At 42.9% G+C, this 25,956-nt stretch overlaps 2 protein-coding genes across 4 annotated transcripts in view; one reads left to right on the top strand and one right to left on the bottom strand.

The window, feature by feature from the left end:
• Positions 1-8,676, top strand: part of TPD52L1 (tumor protein D52-like 1) — a 111,598-nt gene extending 102,922 nt beyond the window's left edge. For 2 of the 3 annotated variants that reach the window (XM_019520015.1, XM_019520014.1), the window contains 3 exons: positions 1,961-1,999; positions 5,416-5,476; positions 6,864-8,676. In XM_019520015.1, coding sequence (XP_019375560.1) covers positions 1,961-1,999; positions 5,416-5,476; positions 6,864-6,995 — 232 coding nt within the window. In that variant the 3' untranslated portion in view covers positions 6,996-8,676. The remainder of the gene's footprint in view (positions 1-1,960; positions 2,000-5,415; positions 5,477-6,863) is intronic. The other variant, XM_019520016.1, reaches the window with a different exon arrangement.
• Positions 8,677-12,800: 4,124 nt separating this feature from the next.
• HDDC2 (HD domain containing 2) overlaps positions 12,801-25,956 on the bottom strand; it is a 17,451-nt gene continuing 4,295 nt past the window's right edge. The window contains exons 2-6 of the mRNA XM_019520212.1: positions 23,146-23,267; positions 20,477-20,579; positions 17,894-17,962; positions 14,989-15,127; positions 12,801-12,947 (exon numbers count right to left, since the gene is read on the bottom strand). Coding sequence (XP_019375757.1) covers positions 12,841-12,947; positions 14,989-15,127; positions 17,894-17,962; positions 20,477-20,579; positions 23,146-23,267 — 540 coding nt within the window. The 3' untranslated portion in view covers positions 12,801-12,840. The remainder of the gene's footprint in view (positions 12,948-14,988; positions 15,128-17,893; positions 17,963-20,476; positions 20,580-23,145; positions 23,268-25,956) is intronic.

Genomic DNA, 25,956 nt, shown 5'->3' with positions numbered 1-25,956 from the left:
GGCCCAAATCCAGCAAGATGCTTAAATGTACATTTGGTTTAAACGCTATTAGTAGTTCCATTAACTTCAACTCAGTCATTAGTTTAAATCCACCCTAGTATGATTTTAGTCAAATCTAATATCTGTCTGGGCTCTGAGAAAGTAGACTGTTGTCCAGACTTTAACTTATGTCACATCACAAAGGAGATTGTGACAACTGATGTCCTGGCTGAAAGTTTCTCAAGCAAAGCCAAAAATTGATTGTTTATCCTGGATTCGTTAATTATCCCAAGTGTTACTGGAGAGCTGAAGCCCAGAGTCCATGATCATACTGCATTTGTGAAATGTTCATGTTTGTAAGATTTGTGGTTTGAAAAAGCAATGTGAAATAACTGAACAACCCTTGTACTGCATTCAGTATCATTATGCATCACACAGCATTTTGGGTACATTTTAAATTCTCATTTAAGAAAAGATTAAAACATACCTAGTGAAGAGAATTGTTGCGTTAGCAGGAAGGTAAGCCAGTTCTAATTTTTGATTCTGTGTCTGTGTACAAGAGGGTGATTGTTAGTGTATCTCTGAAATCTCTTTAAGTGTATGTACAACTGAGAAGTAACTTGGTCATGTGCCATTTATATGAATGTTTGTCTTAATGGCCAGGTACAGGCATTATACCTCCACTTATTCCATCACTGGTATAAGCGATCAGAAACCAGTGTATACCCATAGCAGAACACAAGTTCACCACGCAAGAAACCAGTCTATGCCCATAACAGAAGCTGGGCACACATACACTGGTTTAAAAGTGGAGGAGTCCAGTCAAAGTTTGGCCCTCTCCACCAAAGGGCAAATGTGTATTCTGTTTGCTTCTGATCTAAACTACACCACTTAAGAAAACTGTGCAACTTAGATTGATTCTGCCTTAGCTTTTGTAATGTCTGTACCTAGCCAAGTATCCAGGCTGTAGCCGTCTTGGCTTAGAGGAAAAAGGAATCAGAACTTGCGTTAAAGAGGATATCTTTTATTAGATCATCCAGCTTTCGGTCACAAGCACCGTTCTTCAGGCATAGGAGAAAAGATTGTAAAAGTTCTCCGGAGTAGAACTGAAAGTTCATATTTCATAGGAGAGTTGAAAGTGTGAACTGTTCCAAACATGAGATTTTATCACACCTTCAACTCTCCTATGAAATATGAACTTTCATTTCTACCCAGGAGAACTTTTACAGTCTTTTCTCCTGTGCCTGAAGAAGGGTGCTTGTGCCCAAAAGCTTGCAATTAAAGACACTTTTTTTGCAAAAATCCAGTTGGTCTAATAAAAGATATCACCTCTACCACGAGTTCTGATTCCTTGTACCTAGCCAGTGCGCATAAGCCAACTTTGACACCAGCCAAATTCTGGTGCCATGTTCCTTTCTGACCTACTTAGGATTGGAATCTGGCTACCAATCAATAGTGAAGGTAGCAATATATGAATATTTGGTACAGCAGATTTTCCTGCAGTGTACAAAGTCCTCCTAACCTACATACTGAAACCACTTTTACATTTCAAATGCAATTCTATGTTCACCCTGAAAACCTAAAATCCAAGTTATTCGTGCACTGTGAAGCTTTTTACAGGGCTTGTACCTCGCAGTTAAAGAATAAAACTGTAGCTCCATGCCCATGTGCATGTTGCTATAGCATGCCTTTAAACTAGGAAGGCTTTGAGTCCATGATCATGAGTGCTAGCAGGAAGTCTTTTTCATAGTTTCTTTTGAGGCCTGTTCAGTCTCCTTGATCAGTGATACTGAGACTGGGGTAGACAGGTCTTCAGAAAATAAACTCAGGGACTTCTCTCCAGCAGGAGCTAAGTTCCAGCAAATGTGAATATATAAATGAAAATGCCTTAATGCCTTGTAGAGTGTCTTGCTCATGTTGAAAAGTGGTGTTCATACTGCTGTCTTTTTCTCTTCCCTTCTCTTTTGCTTTCACACTGCAGTTACTCTATTCGCCATTCCATAAGCATGCCTGCTATGAGGTAATGTGCCAACGCTATTGTATCTAAGCTATGCTGAAGTAAAACAATGCATATTTTATTTGCATTCAATGGGCCTGACTCAGCTGAGTAGCCTCGCATAACTCACCAAGATTACTCGTGTGAATGCAAGCCTTTGGGTTCTTTCTAATTGTATTACCTATTAAAACTGTGTACATGTATTTAGGCACGTGAGAGGCCATTGGGAGAAATTTGAGGGAGCAGATGTTTATACCCTGTATTACTGAATGTGAAAATTATCTAATTTTGGTGCAGTCAAGACATAATCCAAAGCTTATTGAAGTCAACTCCAGTGGGCTCTAGCTCATGCTCTCCGCACGGAAGTTGTTCTTTCCTGTTGGAAAAGTAGTAGTTATACTTTTCGACTGAAAAAAAACTCAGTCTTGCCACCTTACAACAGAGGGCCCTTTCCCTTGCTTACCACAGACATTGCACTGAAGGCAGGCACACAGTGTGTGTGACCTGATGATAGCCTACCTCCATCTTGCTTTGGCTGTTCATGCCATCATCTTTAAAGATAGAGAAAAGTGCATCATTTGTTTGTGAACTCAAACAAGAATACTTCTGATGATCTTTCAAGAATAGGGCAAGTAGAAGCAGATATGGTCAGATAAATTGTTTTATATAATTTTGGATTTTTTAATGCACATGTCTTCAGCAAGTTGTCATTGTGCCCTTTCTCATCCCCTCTCTCCATGTGGTCTCATGGACAGGATACCCCAGGCTAGGCTATACTGTTAAGTATTGCCCTTTTATATGCATCAATCCATATAGGGAACAAATGCAAGTATAATTGTCAGAACTAATTCTGATAGGAACTGTACTCTTCTGTGACTGGGAGTAGGATCTGGGCCTTTTGTTTTTATGTGTCTTTTGTTAAACACATTATAATAAATAAAAAAACAATTAAAAGAAAAAGTTAAGGACAAAATACCTCTTCCCAACTTGTTAGTGTAAATCCGCAAAGGCAGTTCATGTGGATGCAACGAGCCTGTTGCACATTCTTTGTCCAATAATAATAGATGGGAATTGCAATGTGGATTACATTGTGGAGTTGGGGATAGACTTTGGGGGATATTATACTGTGCTATCCCTTTATCTGCTGTTGTTTATTTCTCCCTTTGCCCTGACTCAACTTTGTTTCCCAGGGTGAAAACAGGTGTCATCTCTATGCCTCCATAAAAAATGTTTATGGCAGCACAAAATGAAAACAAACAGACAACCATACCTTCTGTCATGCCACACATGCTCAAATTGGTGGCCACAGTAGAAGGCGGTAACAAACTGGGCCAGTGTATTGCAGCCCACATGGGTTTGCTTAGGGTGGAAGAGCTCAAGCAGCATTAGGTTGTATGGGCTCTCCAGCCTCCCCAGGGTAGAGGCTCCTTGGGCTTGAGGGGTTGGTCCTCCACGCCACTACAGTTTTGGGCAGGATCAGGCCCTTCAAGCCTTAGACTTCTGAGATGCTCCTAACTTTCTCAGAGAGGCATCTTGGTAAGCAGGTAAGTCAGGGCTTGCAGACAAACACCTCGTACAGCATACGGTGGAGTTCATCTGTAGGCAACCTGGCACACATTCCTGGCAGCAGTACAGACCGCAGGCTGCAAACATGGAGCAGTGAGTGTGAGTCCCCACCTTTCCTCTTTACAGACACGTATGGGGGATATCCTTTGCAGAGGGATAATCACATGTGCACCTTCAAATGTGGAGGGGAGGGACCCACTTGCAGGCACATGTGGGGAAAGCCCTGTGGGGGATTCTCCTGCTCCCCAACATGGGGGCCTGTCTACAAAAAAGGATTTCCCCTCACTTGCAGACATGCCCCAAGTGGGATGTAGCAACTGGGGTCATCTACAGACACCCCTGGAGCATGATCAGCTTTGCTGCGAGATGTCGCAGTACAGCTTATCACACTCCGATGAAGATATCTGTTTCTACCTCAATGTGTTTTAAGGGCAGTCAAATTTCCACGTACTCCCTGGTCCATCTTACTTACACCCCACCTACCTGTGGGGGGGTCACAAGTCACAGCCCCAAGGAAGCTACTGTAGGCCAGAATGGGGGAGCCCAGCTGGGAAACTAAGGGGCACTTTCCTTCTCCCTATGGGATAGTCCATGTTTTGGCCCTAAACAGCATACAGTGATCACAGCACTTATGTTCGCTGTGTTAATCAGCACCATGCGTGGTCAACACATTTTTTTTCTGTGAGTGACATTAAAAATTGAAACGACAACAAAAAAAAAGCAAAAAAAACCCCCAAAACAAAAAAAAAGCTGTGCTTTATACTTGGGAGCAGGGGGAAGAGAAGGGGAGGAACACAGTTCCCAGGCAGATTACCCCTGTCCTTGAAAACTTCAGTTTGCTGCAGGTCACTTTTTTCCCACTCCTGGGACAAAGGGCCAAACAAAGGGCTTGGCTCTGCTTTTATTGGAAATCAAAGGCAAAACCATATAATCAAGGACAAAATTGGGTGCAAAATAAGGCCTCTTCCTGCCAGAAGCCAGATACCTCCAGTGTCTGCTTGAAAGTAGTCAGCACCTCATGGGATCAAGGCGCTGAGGATTCGGATCCTCCAAGGCATTTAAACACCTAGGTCACCTATACACAAGTGCCACAGCCGCTCTGATACACTGGAATTCCAGTGCGTTGGAGCCAACTCAGTCGAGTCTGCCTCCAGCAGCCTCCTGCATCTTGTGTATCAGCATATCCACACTTCAAAATGGTGTTGGGGGGGGGGTGCTTGAATTAAAGCTCATTGAATAAGCTTTAGTTCAAGTGCCCCCCCCACCATTTTGAAGCATGGGGATGCTGATACAGGAGACGCCGCAGCACTTTTTAATTACAGTAGCTCTTGGAGCCACTCTAATTAAAGAACTGCCCACCCCCAGAGCACATGTAAAAGTGCCCCTAACTTGACATCTAACCAAAATACCTCTGTCAGCCTGTAGCTATTGTCTTTAAAATAAATTGCCATGTTAATTTAGTTTACTACTATTCAGGGGCCCAAAACGGTCATTTGAATGTTGCTACATAACCTGATAAAACCAAGCAAATGCAGAGTGAAAGCATGCATTCCTTGGTTACTAAGGGGAAGATTATGGTAACAAAGCATCATGAGACAGTCAGTGTATCACAGTATTTTTTTCAATTTATTACATGGGTTCTGCCCTTGCAAATTTGTTGCTAAAAAAACGCTCATCAGATCCGGACAACTGGATTTGACAGACAGCAACACAAATGACTGCTAGTAGATTATTGACGTGTACTTGCATGCTGGAAACCAACCTTTGTGCTGGCATCATTGTCTGGTGGAAGTTGGGTGAGTGACCCCCACTGTTACTGGGCACAATCAAGTTTTGAATGTAACGTTTTCTTTTCATCATGTTTTTCCTCCTAGGAATTCTCCAACTTTCAAATCTTTTGAGGAAAAGGTTGAGACCACTGTCACAAGCCTTAAGGTAAAGATTCGGGGCTGAATTATGTTGCTGTGTTTGTTAAAGTGTGACAGCTTAGTTATCACTGTCATTTATGCCAAAGCCAGATTGGATATCACTGCTCTGTCAAGGATTTCATGGAGCTCTATGCACTGAAAGAAAATGAAAGCAATATGCAGATAAATGTCCTTTCCTGGCTCCTTGAATACCAAATAACAAACTGTTGTTGGTCAATATAAATCCTTTTAGAAGGAACCCACTGGGGTCACATCCTTAAGTGGTATAAATGGATATGAAGACCTACACTGATTCACACAAGCTGAGGATCTGGCCCCACATCTTTGACCACTTTTAATTGTTCTTTTCCATGTAAGAAGGGTCCATTTCCCAGCTCATGCCATTGCTTTTTCTGAATTTTAACCTTCAGAACTATATGAAAGTTTGTGCTGAACAGGTTGTCATTTCTGATAGTAATTATTCCCTTCTATTCTGCAGTGGTGAGGCCACATCTGGTGTCCCGTTTTGGTGTCCCCCTCCCCCCCCACTAGAGAGAGAATGTGAACAAATTGGAGAGACTCCAGAAGAGGACAGTGAAAATTGTTAGAGGACTGGGGCACATGACTTCTAAGGAGAGGCTGAGGGAACTGAACTTAAGAGGCATTTTTACACATGTTCCTGGTGTAGCACTGGGCAATCTCCGCTGCCCTGTGCTGGGGTGGGGGTCTCTGCCGTGAGTGCCCAGAGGCCCCAATCACCACTGATGCAACCAGTGACTGTGGGGCTTTTTTTTTTGTTTATTTTTTTTTTAAGTGCCAGGAGGCTGGGGCGAGGCAGGGCAGCCGGCGGGGGGGGAGGGGGAGGGCTTTTCCCACAGATCCCCCCACCAGGGCAGAGGCAGGCTCAGTCGGAGGAGCCGCAGGAGAACCTGCAGCTATCCAGTTGTGCCTGCCTCTCCCCGGCCAATCCGAATCCCTGAAACAGCATTGAAACTCTGAAATAGTTTCAGCCGAATCAAAACAAACAGTGATCTGAAACACCTAAACAAATCACTGTCCTCCGAGAATGAAACATAGCGTGGTTTTGTGCAGTCCTAGTTGGTAGGTGCATAACACTAGATGAGGCTACTTTGGATCATTTAGTCCTGTTTCCTGCAATTACAGAAAACCATGCAATAGCTATTAAACCCAACAGCGTTCACAAAATTATTGGCTCCAGTGTGTGCTTTGAATTACTACCTGCTCTTTAAAAGAGCCAATAATCTGCTTTCTACATCTTGGCATGTGTGCCTTCTCAGCTTGTCTTGCTTTCTTTTAAAACAAAATTTTGAACATTTCTTAGAAGCCAAATTGGAATCCTTCTGGGCTGGAACGAGGAAACTTACTGTTTTTATCCTCTATTCACCTTATTTCAGACTAAGGTTGGTGGAACAAACCCAAGCGGGGGAAGTTTTGAAGAAGTTCTCAGCTCTACAGCCCACGCCAGCGCTCAGAGCTCTATTTCAGATACACGACTTCCTGAGAGCGAAGAGGAGCTGCAGTGTTAGGCTGTTGCCTCTACTGTTCACCTTCATCCTCTGCACTGAGACTCACCCATCAACCATTTTATATACTGCCCTCCCATATTAAGCTTGATACTAGTCTCCATAATACCTTGCAAAAGGCCTCGCTGATGTTGTAGTGTAGGAATTCTTCTGTACATATTTGTACTTTTAATAGGCTATTTCCTCATTAAGCAGTTTGTATTCTATAGAAATTGCACACAAATTACCAGTTTTTAATGGTCCATTTTCTATAATGTGAGTGACCAAACAGCTCTTGCTTTCTGGAATTCCCTCCTCCAAAATCTCCTGAAACCTCTGGTATTTTATATGGAGGATTCTGTTGGATATGTAACCCCATTTTCAGTGCCACATCAGACAGATGGATCCAGAGCTGTGCAGTGGTTTCTCTAGACAGTAATCAGCTTTATGCCAGCTGTCCACCAAATGAGGCCAGGTGCCCTTTGCTGAGGAATATGGGCGCACAGTCCAAGCTACTGCAGGAGTTAAATAGAATAATTTATTTTTACTGAAAAAGTCTCTTCCTTATTCACTGCCATAATCTGGTGTTGAACTTCACTTCATCATGAGAGGTGAGGGGCAGTGAAATGCAGAGTTATTTAGATGAAGACTAAGTCGATACAGCTATTCTACCATAGCAAGAAGAGTTGCCATGTAAAAGTATGCTGTTACTTGCTGTGTGGATGGTAAGACTTGATGGTGAAACTTGTGTCTTTCATTCAGAAATAAGGGAGAATTTATTTTTGACTGAACTGAACGAGCTGCACCAGAATTAGAGCCTTAAGGGAGACCGTGCATGCAGTAACTAACTCAGTATGTGCCATAGGTTAGATAGAGGGCCTATGCCTTCAGCCTATAAAGCTGGTAACTAGTATGAAATCTGAATTTTGCAGTACACAAGATGAGTATGAGAGTTGAAGTGACACAATGACCCATATTCTTTCCTGCATTAGTGAATCTCAGGACAGATTTTAAGCAATTAAAAACAACATTCAGCGAATCACCAGAGATGCCACGATTCCTTATATCCTTTTTATTGTACTAGAATGTTTAGGGGAGAAGCTGTACATTTATTGTAATGATCTGTCAGCTATCCAGCTTAGGCAAAAGTTCCACTATTCATTCTGCAGTATCACTGCACCTTGTATTACCCAGTTTACCAGATTGAGATGAACACAGGCTCATCAAGTACAAAACTGGACTGAGGCTGGGTGGGGGGCCAGGAAGGGAGCTTAGTCTATTTTCAGAATGGGTTAGTTTGCTTGATTGTAATGGAAAGCTTCAAATCAGCTGTCACAATGCTGACTCATAGATTTTGCTAAAAACTCATTAGGAAAACCCAGCTTCAACTGGTTTTCTGTATGAGTTTTTTTGTTTTGTGAGTTTTGTATGTTCTAGTTCTTACACTGTTAAAATTCCTCCTTAATCCATGTGACTGAACACAGTTTGACTGTGAATACTTATGTTTCTTTAATGTGATTTATTTTATTATAAAAGTAAATTAAGTTAGTTTTTCAAATAGTTTTCTTGTAACAGTTTGCAGCTTCTGTTGCAGTGTTTCTGTGCATAAACAGAAAATCTATTTGAAAGGAGAAAACAATTATAGGTCAACATAGCTTATGTAATGAAGTTAGCGCTATTCTTATTAAAAATTAGTTTATAAAAATGAAGGAGTCTCTTGTTACTTAAACTCTGTATCTTTAGCTGTCCATTGAAATGAACTCTAGTGCTAAGCAGACACTGCATGTAACTATTTGTAACTGTCAAAATATTGCACAAACTGGTGGTTTATACCAGCAAAATAATTTATTGCTAGACTCCAGCTTATAGGAATTATCCATCATTATTTAAAGCTCTGTAAACCAGATAATGGAATCAGTGCATTGGCATAACTATTTAACTGTATAACCCTACCCCGGTACCTGCACAGGATGGAAGCATTTTTCTAGAGTGGCATTTCCATATTAAAAATTTTGCTTTGAAGTACATGCATATAGCAACCCAGCAATACCAAGCATATATGCAGACAAGCAACTTGCTTCAAACACTGCTTCAGAGATTTAAAATAAGTTTTAACAGTGGTGCTATTTTGCCAGTCTCAAAAATTAAAAAACCTTATAAGCCAGCTCCATCAAAGTGCAGGCTTAAAAATGTTGCGCTTCTGGAAAACTGCCTATTCTGGCTTTTTGCTCCTTTGGGAGTCGTATTTTCAAACTTTCCTTACCAAACAAGAGGGCTAAAATAGAAGGTTCTGTATTCACAGGGCAGGGACTCCAGCTTTGGAAAAACTTTTAAGATTATGAGATGTGCCAGTGAAAAAATGCAGTATAGCAGCTTACCTCTCCCAGTACCAGCTCTCTGACACCTAATCCAAGTCCAGGTGAAGCTTTCCCTTCTGAGCCTCCATGCATAAGTCCTCTTCTTTTGCATTTTATCATCCCATCAGGAAAGCTTCTTGCTCCTCCAAGGCTCTCCCAGACATAAGAGGCTTAACTCCACACAGCATCTAGGTTTCCACAAGCTGCAACTGCATTGCCACCACCTATCACCTCAAAGGCTTTGGCTCTTTGTGGTTCCAGTAAAAGCTCAGAGAGGCTTTGCACACTCATGTCCTTATGGTACACAGCTAGGCCTACTATAATCCCCAGAAAATGAAGGGATAAAAAACTGCAGTGACAGATCCCAGTGACTTCACCTGACATTGTAGCACCTGCTTCTCTGTATTTAACCACTTAAATCCATGACAGTGGAGAGCCATGCACCACATCAGCTATGTCATCCTTGACAGCACTAACTAATTCTGTATCCAGGTTTGCTTTCACCTGAACACACAAGGTTTTTGTTGTTCTACTGGAGCTTCTCCTTTCCATGTTAGCTGACCTGCCAGCAGATATTCTATCTGGGCACAGGGACCAGCACCATCTTCTACAAGTTTTGCATTTGCCTCCAACACAACTGCCTTGGATCAGAGGTCCCATTCCATTCACCTCTAAAATCCCTTCATCAAATATGGCAACACCTACCCCAGTCTGGCTGTCTCTGGATACTCCACCATGCCTAAATGCAGTAATTTAAATCAAGAGGGGTGATGAGGACACTAGACCTGGACGCTGAATTGGAGGACTAGGAGAAAGGCGCAAATAGTGGCTGCCTTGTTGCTACCCTGTGCATTGCTGCTGCCACCCAGGGCATAGAAGTGCCCAGTTATTTCATAAATGGACTTTTTGGCCTGGGGCTTTCACTAATCCCCAGAATAGTTACCCAACTGATCTTCTGTCCTCTCATTCCTCACTATCATAGTTTCTAGGGTCGGAAGAGACCTGAACAGATCCTCAAGTCCGACACCCTGCCCTGGGCAGGAACAAGTGCTGTGATCATAATACTCCAGCCAGATAACTATCCAACCCCCTCCAAGACCCCCAAGGTAGGGGAGAGCACCACTGTCCTCTGTCCCTGCTTCCTTGAGTCAATTTTAACTCTACTTGCTGATTGGCCATGGGTAGGGGCAGACAATTATTTTGGCTGGAGGGCCGCTTTGTGTGTTTTGGCTAGCTGTCGTGGGCCACACGGGTAGCCCTGGCCCTTGACAGTTGCCCTGGCCCCTGGTCACCATCTTGGGGTTGGAAGTCCTTCCCCCCAGCCCCTGACCTTTGCCACCAAAAGTCCCTCCCCTTGACCCCTGGAATTGCTCCTTTTAGGAGGGGGTGGTTGCCATCTTGGAACCAAAAAAAACCAAATCATACTCTAAAAGTCAAACACCTGCTATAACATATTTCAGTTTTATGACAAAAACATTTTTTGTCATGATTTGTTTGTGTACTGTATATAGAGGGGATTGCATAATAACTCAAAAATAAATTCTTACTGTATACTGTGGGAGTATGTGGCTGGGGGGTGTGTGTGTATGGTGGGATGTGTATGTGTGTATATGGTAGGGTGTGGGGTGGGTTTGTGAGGGGATGTGGCTGTGTGTGGAGGGGCATAGGGTATGTTGGGGAGTTGTGTATATGTGGAGGGTTGTGGGGTGAGGTTTGGTGGGGGGGAGGTGTGGGTACCCCCCCACTCCCCTGATGGCTCGACAGCAGCAGGCGGGAGCAGTCGGTATCAGTGCCCAGCAGAGCACAGCTCTGGCCAGTGCTGCACAATGCGAGGGGTGCAGCCTCCACCAGGCATCCTGTATCACCAGTGCTCCCTGCCAAACACATATAGCCCCCACACTCACATGGCACGGGAGGGAAGTGCCAGGTGACTTTCCTTGGGGGTAGGAAAGGCAGCTGGCTCCTGCACCTGGGGCTTTCCTCCTGTGCCATGCGAGTGGAGGCTGCATGTGCCTGGTGGGGAGCACTGGCAATAGCGGGGGCCTGGCGGACGTTGCCCTTCACTGCCACATGCAGCGCTGGCTGGAGCTGCGCTCAGCCAGGCACCAGTGCCCTGAGCACCCCCACCTCCTGCTGCTGCCACTGCCTGCTGGGGCTGCGTGCCATGAGGGCAATGAAGAGGGGTCCCCACACCCCCACCTCACACCAACACACTGCCCACCCAGGCTCCACGCTGCTCCCCTGGGCACAGGCTCCATGCTGCTGCCAGCCCCAGGCTCCGTACTCCCACCCAGCTGGAGCTCCACCGCTGCCCCTGCCCTCTCCCTACCTGCTGCCTGGAGCCAACAGAAGACCAGGGAAGTGGAGCAGGTCCCTGAGGGCTGCAGCAGCCCTGCATGAAAGCTGTGCGAACAAGGCACAATAGGTGGGGAGGGCACTACACATGGGTGGAAGGGCTGGGCAGGATACAATTAACTGGTGAGCACCGCAGGCCAGATGAAAGTGCCTGGTGGGACAAATCCGGCCTGCCCCTGCTTCAGAGACTCACTCTTCTAACAGCCAGTTCTTGAGAGTCAAGACTAGACCATATTACCATCCATTCCTCAGTCCTTCAGAGACCTCAGGTGGTTTTCTTTTTAGGTGCATCACTTGGGTCTTCCAGCTCCCTCCTGGGGGGGTACCAGAACATCCTTGCTCTCTGGTAGCAAACTCACAGCAAGCTGGTCCCTCCAACATAACTTTGGCAGTTCCCCTTCTAACCTAGTACATTAGCTTTGGTTACAATAGCAGGATGAAAATTCATCTAGTGCCTGCTGAATAGAGTCTAATCCTTCCCCCAACTGATGCAATGATGATGGAACCAACCAAAAAGTGAAATCAGTAAAAAAAAATCACAGAGGAACAGTCAGTTTGAAATAATTTCACAAAATGAGTTGTGGGGTCAGAGAACAGCATTTCACACTATTTCACAGAATGTACCGGTCTCTAAAAATAAATGGCTTGTATAAACGTATGCCCATGCATTAGGCTTAACAGTATATAGAGGATTTTCATTAGACTGCAGGTAGAGTGGAAATCTCTGTAGAAGGAGAAACTTCACACTGAAGGAACTCTCTCTTTGAGCTGGATTTATCATTATTAGGCTACATTCTGCTGATGGATATATGCCTAAAGACAATAATTAGACTTTTCCTCAGTGACTAAAAGGAGTTACATTTCATTCAGTGTTGTAATTAGTTTTGCCTGCAGTGAAATGTACTCTGTCTTCAGGATAAAGTGCTTTCAAGTGAAGTGCCATCAAACACTCAAAGCTAATAAAAAAGCAGCCCCATTCATAGTGTTTGATCCTTAGCATCCTGTGATCTAGAATGCAAAGTTATCCTATATATCCCATCTACATTTTTCCAATAAATGCAAAGGAAAAAATATCCCCCAAAACTTCTTGAATTAATGATGCTGTGGCAGTGAAAGATGAGTGTAAAATAATAAATATTTTATTTTAGGAGCAACAACTAGACAATGTCTGATGAGCTTGGCTTACTTGTAGCAGCTATTTTTTCATTTCTCTCTTTAATAACAGAAGACACAAGCCGAACTATTTCTGGGTGACTAAATTTTCCTGGAAGACAAAAGAAAAGGAACAATTACTATATTCCCTGATTTGTCTAACTGTAACAAGTTGGCTGTACTCTTGCTCTAGACTCAGACTAAAATCCTAATTTATTTATTTTTACAAAACAAATTAATACAAAATTCTCCCGTTAGTAGTGAATACTAACTGTGATCTGTCAGAAATAACTTCAACTAGAGAAAAGAGCAATTGTTCAACAATTCAGCCAACCTTTTTTTTGATGGCTTAACCTGATCTATGCACTGTTTTGTTTGTTTGTTTGAGGTGGGGAAAGCAGAACAGCAGTTCATGCTGGGGAGTGTGATCAAGGAAAACATGCCTACTCATAGCAGCATTTAAGCCCGTGCATACAACTGATGAGATTTCACCACACGTTAATAAAAGAAAATGCTTAAATTCTGTCCTGAATAGGGATGGATGTATGCACAAACTGCTTTTCTGATTTAGAGCTAAAATGAAAACTATACGGTTTAATGGATAAGTGGCATAGTGGTTAATATGCCAATTGTCTAAACAAACACACTGGGTACACAGATTCTGGGAGGAGAAAGGGTTAAATCTTGGTTTAGGTACAAAGCTTGTCTGGCAAGTGGTGAATGAGCAGAGTACCTGACTACAAGGATCCATTTTCTTTTCAGAAATGAAGCTACAGATTCCATTCTTACAGCTTGTAAATCCATCACCTCCAGTTTCACAAGAGTGAGTCTGGAGATGAGAGAGCACCAGTGAGATTACTTAGGAACACAGCTACCACTTTTATATTTCCAAACTCATTTTAGTTGGATGTTGCTCTGCAGATGAAACTAACTTAATGCCTGCTAATGTCAATGGGAACAGAGCTGTACGAGTATTAAGGGTTTGGGTTTTCATAGTTCAATGACCAAAACGTGCCCATCCCCCAAACATGTGAATGATCTGAAACATTTAGCTTATTCTTTCAAGTTAATTAGTCTTTTTTTTTTTAAATGGAGGTCCATTTTACAGTGATTTGGCAAAATGAGATGTATCTACTCCTCTGATCTTTCCCTGGCCAAAAATATTTAACCAGAATTTGCAAACTATTTCCCCTATTGCAGCAGGACTAGTCATGATGGTCCAAGGCATATTTGTGAGGCAAGGCTTTTTGTGATATCTTTTATTGGATCAACTATATAGTTAGGAAAGCTGTTGGACAAGCTTTCATACATCAAGTCTCCTTCAGGTCACAATTAGTGAAGGCCACCCGATGACTGAAAACAGGTCCAACAGCTCTCCCAGTTATACAGCTGGTACAATAAAAGATATCACACAAAAATCCTTGCCTACCCTTGCAAAGATGATTTAAGTAAACCATAGACAACTGGTACTACAGAAGGAAATAATAAGTAATAAAGCAACCATCTCTGAAGCAGTGCACTCAGGGTTGATTCCAATTTATACTAATGGCAGGTTTACCCTGCAGTCAATGCCACTTGTGTAGACATACCCAAGCTACTTAAAATAGCTAGCTTAGGTACCGCAGCCTAAAGCTCACGTTCTTCCACATGATCACAGTCAAGGTATAAAGGGACTTGCTTAAAGAACCTGAGTCAATATAAACAGGATTTATTCTTTTGGGCCTCGTTATGCTGTATTAAATGAGAATCAGGCCTAAGGCAAACAGATCTAAGACGACTGTGTTGATTCCAGGTTTACTTTGGCGATACTGAAAGCTGGACTTATTTTTCCACTTCGCTGAAATGTCCATTCCATTCCTTTGTGTGAGCAGGTCCGATTCATCATAAATTTAACAAACATACTATATACTGTTCTTTTTCAACAAGGGACTCACTTTCTGCCCTGTACTTACAGTCAAGGGTTAAAACGTTGTGACCCCTGTTCCTCAAAGACTTATGCAAGTACTCCCATTGTCGATGGCACTGACCCACTTGTTTACAGACCTGGAGCCTAGAAAAAGCTTTGTGTAGTCACAAAAATTATGGGAAGTCCCCTCTTTAGAATTCACTCCCACTTCTGTTTATGAGACAAATGCTACACTTCTGATTCATACCTGCAGTTGAATCATAGAATTCCTGCAGTCTTCCAGGCGTTTTTTCCAACTCTTCATATTCAAATGCTTGGAGTATCATTTCACACTGATCCAGTTCTTTTACAAACCTAGCTTCTGCAGTAGACTGGTATTCATATTCCTGAACAGATGTGCAATTAAGAGAAAAAAGCTAAAACACACAGCACCAGTGTTAAGAGCTTTTTCTTCCATAGTAAAATCTGCTTCATAGAAATTCACAGCACATCATTGCACTCTTCAGCAAAGCAGTTAGAATTATGCACGTGCTAAAGTTCCACTAAACTTCATGGGATTTAAACATACGCTTAAATAGTTTGCGCAGGAAAGATGTATGCTGAAAGTTAACCATGTACTGAAGTGCTTAACTGAACTGAGAACTGTACAAAGACATTAATAATTATTAAACACTGGTTATACTGTATGTTTTAAAATAAACTGGATACATTAAAATACATCAAAAGATCTTGCTTGGTTTTGCTCATTTGAGGCTCTTTGGGATGAAGTGTGGGCATTTCTTGTGCACTGGTTTAATTGTTTTAACTTGCTCACATCTATAGCTGATTGGAACAATTCTGTTGTTACTATCTGTGGTGGTAACCTGAGACCAGTTGACTGCTCTGTTATTTTCAGCCTGCTGTATGAGATTTGATCTCTTTTCTCTTTCTAATGTTTACAACCAACTGTGTAAAAATGCTCACAGGAGTCTCTTCTATCTGTGAGAGTTATTTTTACCTAAATACCCCCAGCAGCTGTGGGAGTAGCTAGTCCAATGTCATAATCCTTGTCCAATGTCACTGACATCAGTGGGCATCATCAGCTAAGTCTCTGAAAGTGCATACTGGGCCAACTTCTGCTCTCAGATACATTTAACTCCTCCCACTGATGAGAGCTGTGCACAATTAAAGATAAAACATCCCTGTTTTGCCAGAGACTTGAAAGCAATAATCAGGTACCAGAGCTGCTACTATACTCAGTCAGAACTTGTAGTTCCTGTAACATGGGAAGCAGGGGCAAACCAGCTAACAGTATACCACACTCTGTGTCTAACAAGACAATAGTGGAACTGTCATATCTATTGGCAAGATCCTGATTTGTCATTCCAGCACAGTTGTGTTCAGATAATGAACTTGTCATGCTCATTTGGGTGTTTGACACATTACTGAAAATTGGCTCTATTATTACATTCACTGCTTTGTGTTCCAAAAATCAGGACTTTGACAGTAGTGAAAGAGTGGTGTACGAATCAATTTGAATTTAAATTACATTTTGAAATTTTCAATTAAGTTTTAATCAGTAGTTGATTTGAAGATTCCATTTCAACAGTTTTACATTCTTCCCCTTGATTCCCTTCTTGGCCTACGGCTTTACATCAATGCGTAACTTAATTTAAAATGCTGTTCAACATTGCATCTTATTTTCTTGGACTTATTTTATTCAACTGCTTGTGTGATTTTGTTTTATTAAGTGCTATTCATCATTAAAGTTCACATTTTCCTTTCGTAGCATCCTAAGTAAGAACTTCAGCACTGTGTCTCCTTGCCCTGTTGCCATAAATTAATTTGGGGTAAGAAATCAACCAGCTGAAAATAATTTTTTCTTTGCCTCCTTGTGCCCGCTGTGCACCAGATACTGCATGCAATGCAGCATACTATAACCTAAAGAAATACTTCACTATGTGGCAACTGCAGGCTGTGGCCAACACGAAGGTAAACATTTCCAGTTTCTTTCATGCTAGTATTGGAGATTTAGCAACATTATTTTATACCTCAAGTGTGAAATCACTCCTTTTTTCAGCACTCTAAGATGGCAGCTACTAACTATTAAAATGATTACTGCAGGATTGCAGGTTGACATAAAAACAAACTAAGGGGAGGGACAGAAGACTACACTACTCGTTATAAGTCCAGTGATTTGTGTAAAGGTGTTGGCAACCTATAACTTGAGAAGCTGCTGGATCTGGCCATGTGGAAAAAAGGAGGAGGAAGGGGGGCTGGGGCATTTGCCCATGCTGTGCCATGGCTGCGTGGTAAGGAGATGCTGTGGAAGTAGCCATATCCTAGTCTGCCTTGGAACAAGCTGGTCATTCTAGTCCAGTGCCAGAAAAACTCTGCTGACTACTAACTTATGTTTATATCCTTAAATGAAGTGAAAACACAGTTTTGGTGGCCTCCTCCTGGTATGTTTTTCTTCTGGCTTCAAAAGCACCCAACAGTTTTAGCACAAATGGAAACAAGTGCCACTCTTTGCTCACGGCTGGAAATAAAAAAGGATTATCACAGATCAGGACACAGTGCTACTCGCAAAGCTGCAGGAAAATATCTTGCACAGACCCCATCCCAGTTCAAACCTATTATGTTAGTTCCTCAAGAGATGCTCAAGGCAATGGAATGACCCCTACGTAGCTGAGTGCATCATTTGTCGAGTGCTTCAGAGAACGGTTTTTTTTAGCATTTGGAAGACCAAAGGGTTTGCATGTATTTTCAGTGGGTTACAGGGATACTTCATGCTAGAAACTCCACTTTACTAAATTATGCTGAAGGTAGAAGCAAGGACAAATGATCAAAACTGTGCACATAGGTGTAATGAAGAAGATTAAAAAGTAACATATGCTGAAAATAGGCTGGGTACAGATGAGGATGGGGAACCAAGTCTTGTACAAGACAACAGTGAAACCTATGGCATAATAAAAAAATATGCAAGGAACTCTAGCCATAATAATATTCTGCCTATGCACTATAGCCTTTTTCATTGGACAACTACTAACGGAGAGTACTCATATCACTGAACTAAATTTCCTAGATTTGACTATGCTGATTGGGCAAACATTCACCAAAATAAGACAGGGATTTTCAGCCAAGTGACAGAAATAAAGATAATTTGTACTTACTTCCCAAAGTTCATAGATTTCTTTTCTGAGATTCTCTGACAGCAGCTGGGTCAGCTGTTTCATAGCTGTCTGAAAGAGATTTGGCCATTATTTGAGTACAAACCCTTTCCTTTCATTTTCTGGCAAAGTAACTGACTCCTCCTACGCTTGCATTAGCAAAACTGAAACAGAAATTTCTCCATAGGTGTACATGTAAAGTACTATGCTGTAGAACAAATTCTTCATATTAGAGGTGCTCAAATAATAGTAAAGAACTTATCTAAAAAAAAAGCAAGAAATAATCTGAATCCGTATTCAGTAGCTATCCCAGAAGTTGGGAAGTGAGGTTAGAGGAAAATGAGCAGTTAGGGTCCAACATACTGACTCTCTGATTACCAACTCTGCCTCCCAGACTTACAGAATATGGGGACAATATCTAAACTTCTTGGGTGCATCCCAACAAACGGGAATGTACATTTCCCCAGGGACAAATAGCAGCAGTACATATTTGTGCCACTGCTACTTGTCCCCAGGCATACCTCTGCACGTGTGCTTTGGCACACAGCAGATTGCCCCACGTGAGGTAGGGGAAGCTGGGGCAAGCACCTAGGTTGGCCCTAGCAGCCTTATCTGGGGCTCTGGGAACCTCCTGGGGCTACACTGGCAGCAATCTGAGCATGCAGAGCCTCTAGCCAGCGCCTCCCTTTTTTTGCTGCATTTTTTAAAGATATTAGGAGTTTCTGGCATCTAATTCTGCCTCCATACTGCAAATGTGCAGCCCGGAGAAGCCTTTCATGTGCACTGCATCCATTCTGTGGTGCCTCAAAGCCTTGCCACCCAGCACACGTGTGCACTTGTTTGGATGCACCCCTTCAGTTATTAGTATATTCCATAAAGGCAACTCCAAAGTACAAACACCGACCAAAAAAAAAAGAACAACCTATCTAAAAAATCCTCAAAGCTTTGCCAGAAGGACCGCAAATAACTACCCAGTCGTAGGAAAAAAGAGGAGAACAATGCACATCAGAAGTTGAGCCTAAAGGATGCCTGTACATGTGCTACAGGCTGCTCCAGCACGCTGTAACTGCAGCACATCAGAGCAGACTTGATAATAATTGAGTCTGCTGGAGCAAGGTAATTACTGTGCTCCAGCCAATCTTGTGTATTAGCACCCCCATGCTTCAAAATGGTAGCGGGAACTTTTAACTAAAGCTCATTGAACAAGCTTTGGTTCAAGTGTCCCTGCTGCCATTTTGAAGCATGGGGATGCTAATACATGAGACACTGCAGTGCTCCAATTAGAGCAGCTCTCAGAGCGGCTCTAAATTAAAGTCTGGCAACCCCAGAGCACGTGCAAAAATGCCCAAGGTTCGCAACCACAGATGCTATTTAAGGGAGAGCAGAATTCTGGAGGCCAGTCTTGACACAACATCAAACTACTGGTCTAAGCAGAATCCCCTTTCCACATTGCTGCAACTAAGTAATTTTCTTCCTGTCCTTCTCTAGTGTTTCCCCACCAACACTTAAGGACTGTTACTGAAACAATGAACAATTCAAGAAACACCAAGCTTAATGCCAGTTATACACCTATACTTAAACTTACCACTTCACATATTATTTGTTTTAAAAGCTTCAATATTTCAGCAGGATAAATATTTAGGGACTTACCCCCTGTTCCCAGTGAAATCTATGGCTAAACTTCCATTGGAACTAATGGGAGCAAAGGCCATTTAGGAACATGTTTTAAATATTTAGGTACCTACAGATGCATATAAATACCCAGATGCTAGGTATTGTTGAAAATGCGTCTAGGTGCCCAAATACATTAAAATTTGACCTTTGCTAGTGAAACATTCCTAGAAGCCATGAGGAAAACAGAGTTCAAACAAGTTAGTCAAAAATGACAGTGAATATAATGTTTAAGCAAACATCTGAATAAGCTCTCATCTTTTACATTCAAACTTCTCTTTGTGTGGTACCTGTTGCTATAATTACTCTTTTAAAAACCTTTAGCAGCCAAACAGGGGTAAAGAAAGCATAGTAACATTCTTCCTGTTTCAGACCCTTTGAAGTTTTACTAAGCATAGTGGGGCCCTCTAGCTGCAAATGAAGGAATATTTTGCTTTTTGCTTTATTGCATACAAAGGACCAGAAATGAGAGAACAGCGGATGTTGGACATGTTTCTGCTGACAACAGAAACATTAACACCCAAAATAACTGCACATAGACAGTTACACATTTGTCAGGCTCTCCGATTATCTTGTGCACAGGGGATCTGGTAAAGTCTGTGTGATACTTTGAAAGGAACTAGAGTCACACGTTAGCTATTAACTGCTGTCCTCTCCTTCTACATACCCATTTCTCTTCTACACCACCCAAATTAAACAGGAACATACATAAGCAATATCTCTAATGTCGCCACAATCCAAATTAGCAGGTAGTTTTAGGGGTGTGTCTCAACATACATGTAGAAATATATGCAGCTATATTATGTTGCTTTGAATGTCTCCCAACTAGCTTGAATTGATCAATTCCACAAATACAGTTTTAATACTTTTATAAAGCCCTGCCAATACAGCCCGGTGCTCTGTAAATATACCAACCTCCTCTCGCTTATGTTTCTCCTCTTTAGAGACATTATCTGCAGGTGCTATGTCTCCAACAATGCATTCAGCCATATCATGAACCAGAGCTAGTCGGATACATCTGACAGAAAGAAAAGAATAAAATGATGAGTTTATAACCTTTATAGCTGTGCTCAGTTTATTATCAAGCAATCTTAACAAAATGCTCAGTTTGTACCCTCCAACTAATATTTAAAATACCATCGTACTCAGGAAAATGCTCTTCATCCTATATATTTTTGAATCCTAACTGCTATTTCCTGTTATGTATGCACATATATCCATGACCAAAAAGTAAAAAAAAGTAAAAAAGTAAAAAAAAGTTAATAGTATTGAGACCAACAGATCATTTCCAAAAGCAAGGCACATAAGAATTTAACAACACAATACATTTTACTACCCAACCAATAAGAAAAAAGTATGCATTTCTCAAATAACAAGAGAGACAGTTCTGTCAAATTTAATATGCAACGGACAAAATATATGCATATACTCACAGCTCAATTAACCGCAAAAGTATGCACAGCTTAGCTTCCTTTAACTCTTAACTGTTGGTAAGGACTGTTGGTAATAACCCTTTTCCAAAAAAGTGCTGCCACTAACAATGCTTTTTCATCAACAAGTTTTATCATCTATATATTCCAAAGCAGTTCAAAATGGTGAGTTTGCATTATTAATCCATTTTTTTAGTTGGCCTCAAGGCTTTTTGTTTTGTTCTTTATTATTACATAGAGCTTTCTCAGAGGGCAGCCCAAATCTGAGGAATGAACTCCCACAGGAATTAAAGACCATCACAAACCTCATCAGCTTCCACTGCAAGAAAATGGCACGTTTCTTTGACCTTGCCTTCTTTAACAGAAAAATAGCAATAAATAGACACCCATATATAAAACAAGTTAAAATGACAACACAAAATATTCCTAGGCCTGGGAACAGAATGAATGAGAGAGCAGGCAAAGGATAAGTTACACCGCTTAATTACCGAAAGGCATACCAGTACTATGGCGACAGACATGATATGCACCTCTACATAGAGGTCTCTGTATTTAACCCATTTGCGTGGGTTACACATTAAGTCTAACATCTTAAAAAATAAAAAAGAATAGACCTACTCTACCTCTGCCATAAAATAAGCCAAGAAACCTTTGGCAAATTACATTCTTTAGGTCTGATGCCTTCATCTTTGCAAGGGTACTTACATCTGTGCAATCTAAAACTTTGTCAGTGTTTACAATCACTCTTCTGCAAATGTAAGTATGTAAAAAGAATGTAAAAGTAGGAAAATCAGGCCCTCTTTCATTTGCCTATTTGAAAAGGTAGTTGTGTATGTTCTCTGCTAGACTAAGGGAACAGTTTGGTGGGGAGGAATAATGCCTGAGGAGGAGTAATTATCAGCAATGTAATTTAAAGCAGTTTATGCTGCATTAGAAAACCTGAATTTCTAGTAGAGCCTTCTATTTCCATTAGCTCACAGAGGTGACAAAGCAAATATGATCCCATATGCCTCTTGACAAATGATACAATACTTATTATGTTTTCCTTTCTATGCCAAGTCAATGACATGCTTCCTCATTGCTTCCAAAAGCTAACAGGATCTGTCAGACACAATTCAAGAGATGGATTCTACTTCATCACACAATTCTCCAAAATCCTCTCTGAATGTTATTCTTTAGCCTGCTTACTTATCATCAATCAAGAGAAAACAAGCTGAAACCCATTGTGTAGTTAAACTGCCCAAATTGCTGCTTTCAGCTACTAAGAGTGCAAACAGACAATGTATTTACACCAGCGCAATATACTTTTACACTAATATAAAACTGGAGCAGACATATGGAGGGCAGGCTTATACCAATGAAAACCACTCTGCTCCAGTATAAAGTTGGTCCTCCTTCCGCTCCAAAAGAACCAGTAACTATATACTAGCATGTTACACTGCTTTACCTATGATATTGACAGCAGTTCTGGTCCATTTCAACTGACTGTCCTAGGGCAGCTTACTACCTGCTCTCCTATCACCTATTGCCAAAACACTATGGGCAGTTTTACACCTGCTCTGGTGGTGGGAGAGGATGAGGGTGCTTTAATCAGAGCTGCTTCAATTAAAGTGCCACCACGTCTCGTGTATCAGCATCCCCGTGCTTCAAAACAGTGGCAGGGTGCTTGAACTAAAACTCATCAAATGAGCTTTAGTTCTAGCACCCCCACCACTATTTTAAAGCATGGTGACACCGATACATGATGCAGGAGGCTGCTGGACCGCAGTAATTGCCACGCTCCAGCAGACTCGATTAATCGAGTCCGCTCTGACGTGCTGGAATTCCAGTGCATCAGAGCAGCCTCCGTGCTCGTGTATAGGCGCCCTATAATAGCAGCCTGCTATGCTGGAAGAAGTTGGCTGTCTGCCCACTCTGGATCGCAGTATATTTTACATGTAATTTACATGTTGTGAATCTTGCACCATAAGTTAATAATTCTTAAATCACCTTATCTCCCAAGGGCAGGTATCACCTTGCCCAAGGATATAAAAATATGTATTCCAATGTCCACCCTCCAATTTAAAGCTCATCAAGTAAGGTATTTCTGTCAATGACTAGTTTAAAACACGCAAATGTTACTGAGTTAGTCATGATGACCATTAGTATTCTTACCTGTCTTTATTGAGCTTCTTATCTTCAGTTGCCAAAGCCATGACTGCCATCCTGTACATGTGATCTGATACACTCTCTGGTTTCTCTACGTTCCTGTACACCCAGCCTGTTCGTGGCACTCGCTAGTGGGAGAAATTTAACAACAATAAACTTACAATATACATTTTCAAAGTTTTTATCTTAACTTAGGGGCAGGAAAAAGACGGCCCACAGGCCGGATCCGGCTCACCATGTCATTCTATCTGGCTTGCGGGACCCCTCCAAAAAACAATTAATAGTGGCCCATGGCTACCCCTCTAAAAGCTGTCAAGTAGTGCCAGTTTTCAGAGGTCACCTGCCATTGGACTGGGTGGGCTCTGTGCTTCCACCTCCGTGGGGTTTCCAGCACTCCAGCTGGGAGCCCCATGTGGAGGCACTGAGTGCAATGGTGTCCAACTGGCCAGCTGCTGAGTGGGGAGGGGAGCTCCTGCAGGAGCTGGGGATGGAGGGGTGGGGATATGGTTTGTGGGTGGGGGTGTGGGATTCCCGCCACAGCACACAGCCCTTGCTGTTGCCAGCAGCAGCAGGCCCTTGGGGTGCTCCTTGCCCATGGCAGGCAGAGCCCCCCTGGTAGTGCACAGCTCCCAGGAGCTGCATGTAGTGGCACAGAGCCTACCCAGTCCAGTCTGCTGGCACGCGCCTTCAAACCAGACCAGGCCAGCACGTGGGGCTCCTGGCACTGCAGGCTGGAGCTGCACACCATTAGGCCGGGATGGGCGGGCTATCTCCATGACTCCACATGAGACTTCTAGCAGTCAGTGGGGAGCCGCACATGGCCGCATGGAGCCAGCCTGGCCCAATGGCACGTGACTCCCCATGGCTCCCAGTCCCAAGATGGCAATCGGGGAGGTGGAGGAGCTACCCTTGTGGTCCCCATCATTAAGCGGCCCTCCAGCTAAAATAAGTGCCCACCCATCTTAAGTGTTTCAGTGAAAATTATATCCATTGAGCATTATGCACCACTGAGCCACAGTGTTTGAGAGTCCTAAGTATTGCTAGAAAGCCAAAGTTAGTTCAAAAGCACAAGAAACTGATTCTCAGACAAGGCTCTATTAACAATGCATTACCCATACACACAACACAACCCATCATTATATGCTGTCTTCTCCAGCTTCCTAACCCGCATGCATGCAGCATGACCAAATAATATTCAGCATTTGAATGGCATTATATATCTCCATGGTTTAAACATTAATTACTATAATTATTCTCTGCAACTTATGCACAGGATGCTTATCCCCATTTCAAACTAGGGAAACTAGGGCTTTAATAATTTGCTCAAGGCATGGAAGAATAGAAATCCAACTGGGCTCAAAAGTTTCAGACTTCGGCCTCAGTGAAGTTGAAAAATCAGCCAACCAGAAAACAACAGGTCTCTGGTCTACTGAAGAATCTGCCCCCACTTCGCCCAGCAGAAGGATCTCTTTCAGCTGAGTCCTGTAGGCTGTACTAAAGCTTGGGTTTTCCCCTATTTGAATACCCTATGCCAGTCCAGATTCAGCCTTCTCCTCTGCAGCTGCCTGCCAGCTTGCCCACTGATGCCGTTATGCTTCTGAGGGCTATTGCCAAAGCCACACAGTGTCTGTCCTGGCACCAAGTATTTTTGAGTTTTGGCTCAAAGCTTTTATGCTGGAACTTAAAGGCAAATGTTTCACCCCAGTGCAAGTCCCAGTTCACTGCATGCTGGTGCGACTCTCCCAAACAAGGCCAGGTATTGGTGTCTCCACTAGGCACACTTGTTTTGAACCTCTGACCTGCACTCCCGTGCCTGTTTTTTTCATTCTTGGTCCCACAAATTCTGTGGTCCCCTTTTCCTGTGGCCTCCCCACCTAAATGAGTGACTTGGTGGGCTAGGCCCACGCTTTCTTTTAAAGGTGGACAAATAGTTCCTAGACAAAGCCAGGACCTGAGAACAAAGACAGCCTCTGGGTTGTGGACTATCTGCAGCGTGCTCCAACCAGGCGGTTCTGCCACTGTCCCTCTGGGCACATGCCAGGGAGCACCAAGGTCTCACCCTGGAGCCCTACCAGTTCTTAGTGGAGGAAGCCCTTGCTGGGTCCCAGCAGCCCCAAGCCTCAGTTTTCCCTCCCTGTCTGAGGGGTAGGCAGTAACCCTAAAAGGGAGCAGAAAGCATGCAAATACATATACACGAACACACTCACATACACAGATGCACAAACGCAACCACGCGCATAATGCACATGTGCACACATGCACAAACACAACCACGCACATAATGCACATGTGCACCCATGCACAAATGCACCCATGCAGCCACAAATGCACATGCGTGCACCCATGCACAAACACACACCTATGTAAACACAAATGCACTCACATACACAAATGCACATGCACAAATAGGCACAAATGCATCCATGGAACCACGAATGCACCCACCCACACACAGGCACAAATGCAGACGTATGCAAACACAAATGCACATGCACTCACAAATGTGTACGCACACACAGACGTGTACAAATACACCCACGCAGACACAAATGGACATGCACGCAGATATTCACACATGCATGCTCATACACAAATGCGCAGGCGCACACGCACACATGCACAGCCACGCTGACACAAACGCGCACGCGTGCACAAAGGCACGCTCACCCATGCAAACACCAATGCACGTGCACGCACAACTGCGCATGCACAGGTGCGCGCACGCCCACTTAGGCCCAAATGCGCGCTCACAGATACAACGCCCATGCATGCATAGGCACAAACGTACACGCTCCCCGCACACGCAGCTCCCCGCAC

The sequence above is a fragment of the Gavialis gangeticus genome, unplaced genomic scaffold, assembly GCF_001723915.1.
Source record: "Gavialis gangeticus isolate Ggan-Ray unplaced genomic scaffold, GavGan_comp1, whole genome shotgun sequence".
NCBI classification, from domain to species: Eukaryota; Metazoa; Chordata; order Crocodylia; family Gavialidae; genus Gavialis; species Gavialis gangeticus.
The sequence above is the reverse complement of the archived record's forward strand: the minus strand, read 5'-3'. Positions and strand labels throughout refer to the sequence as shown.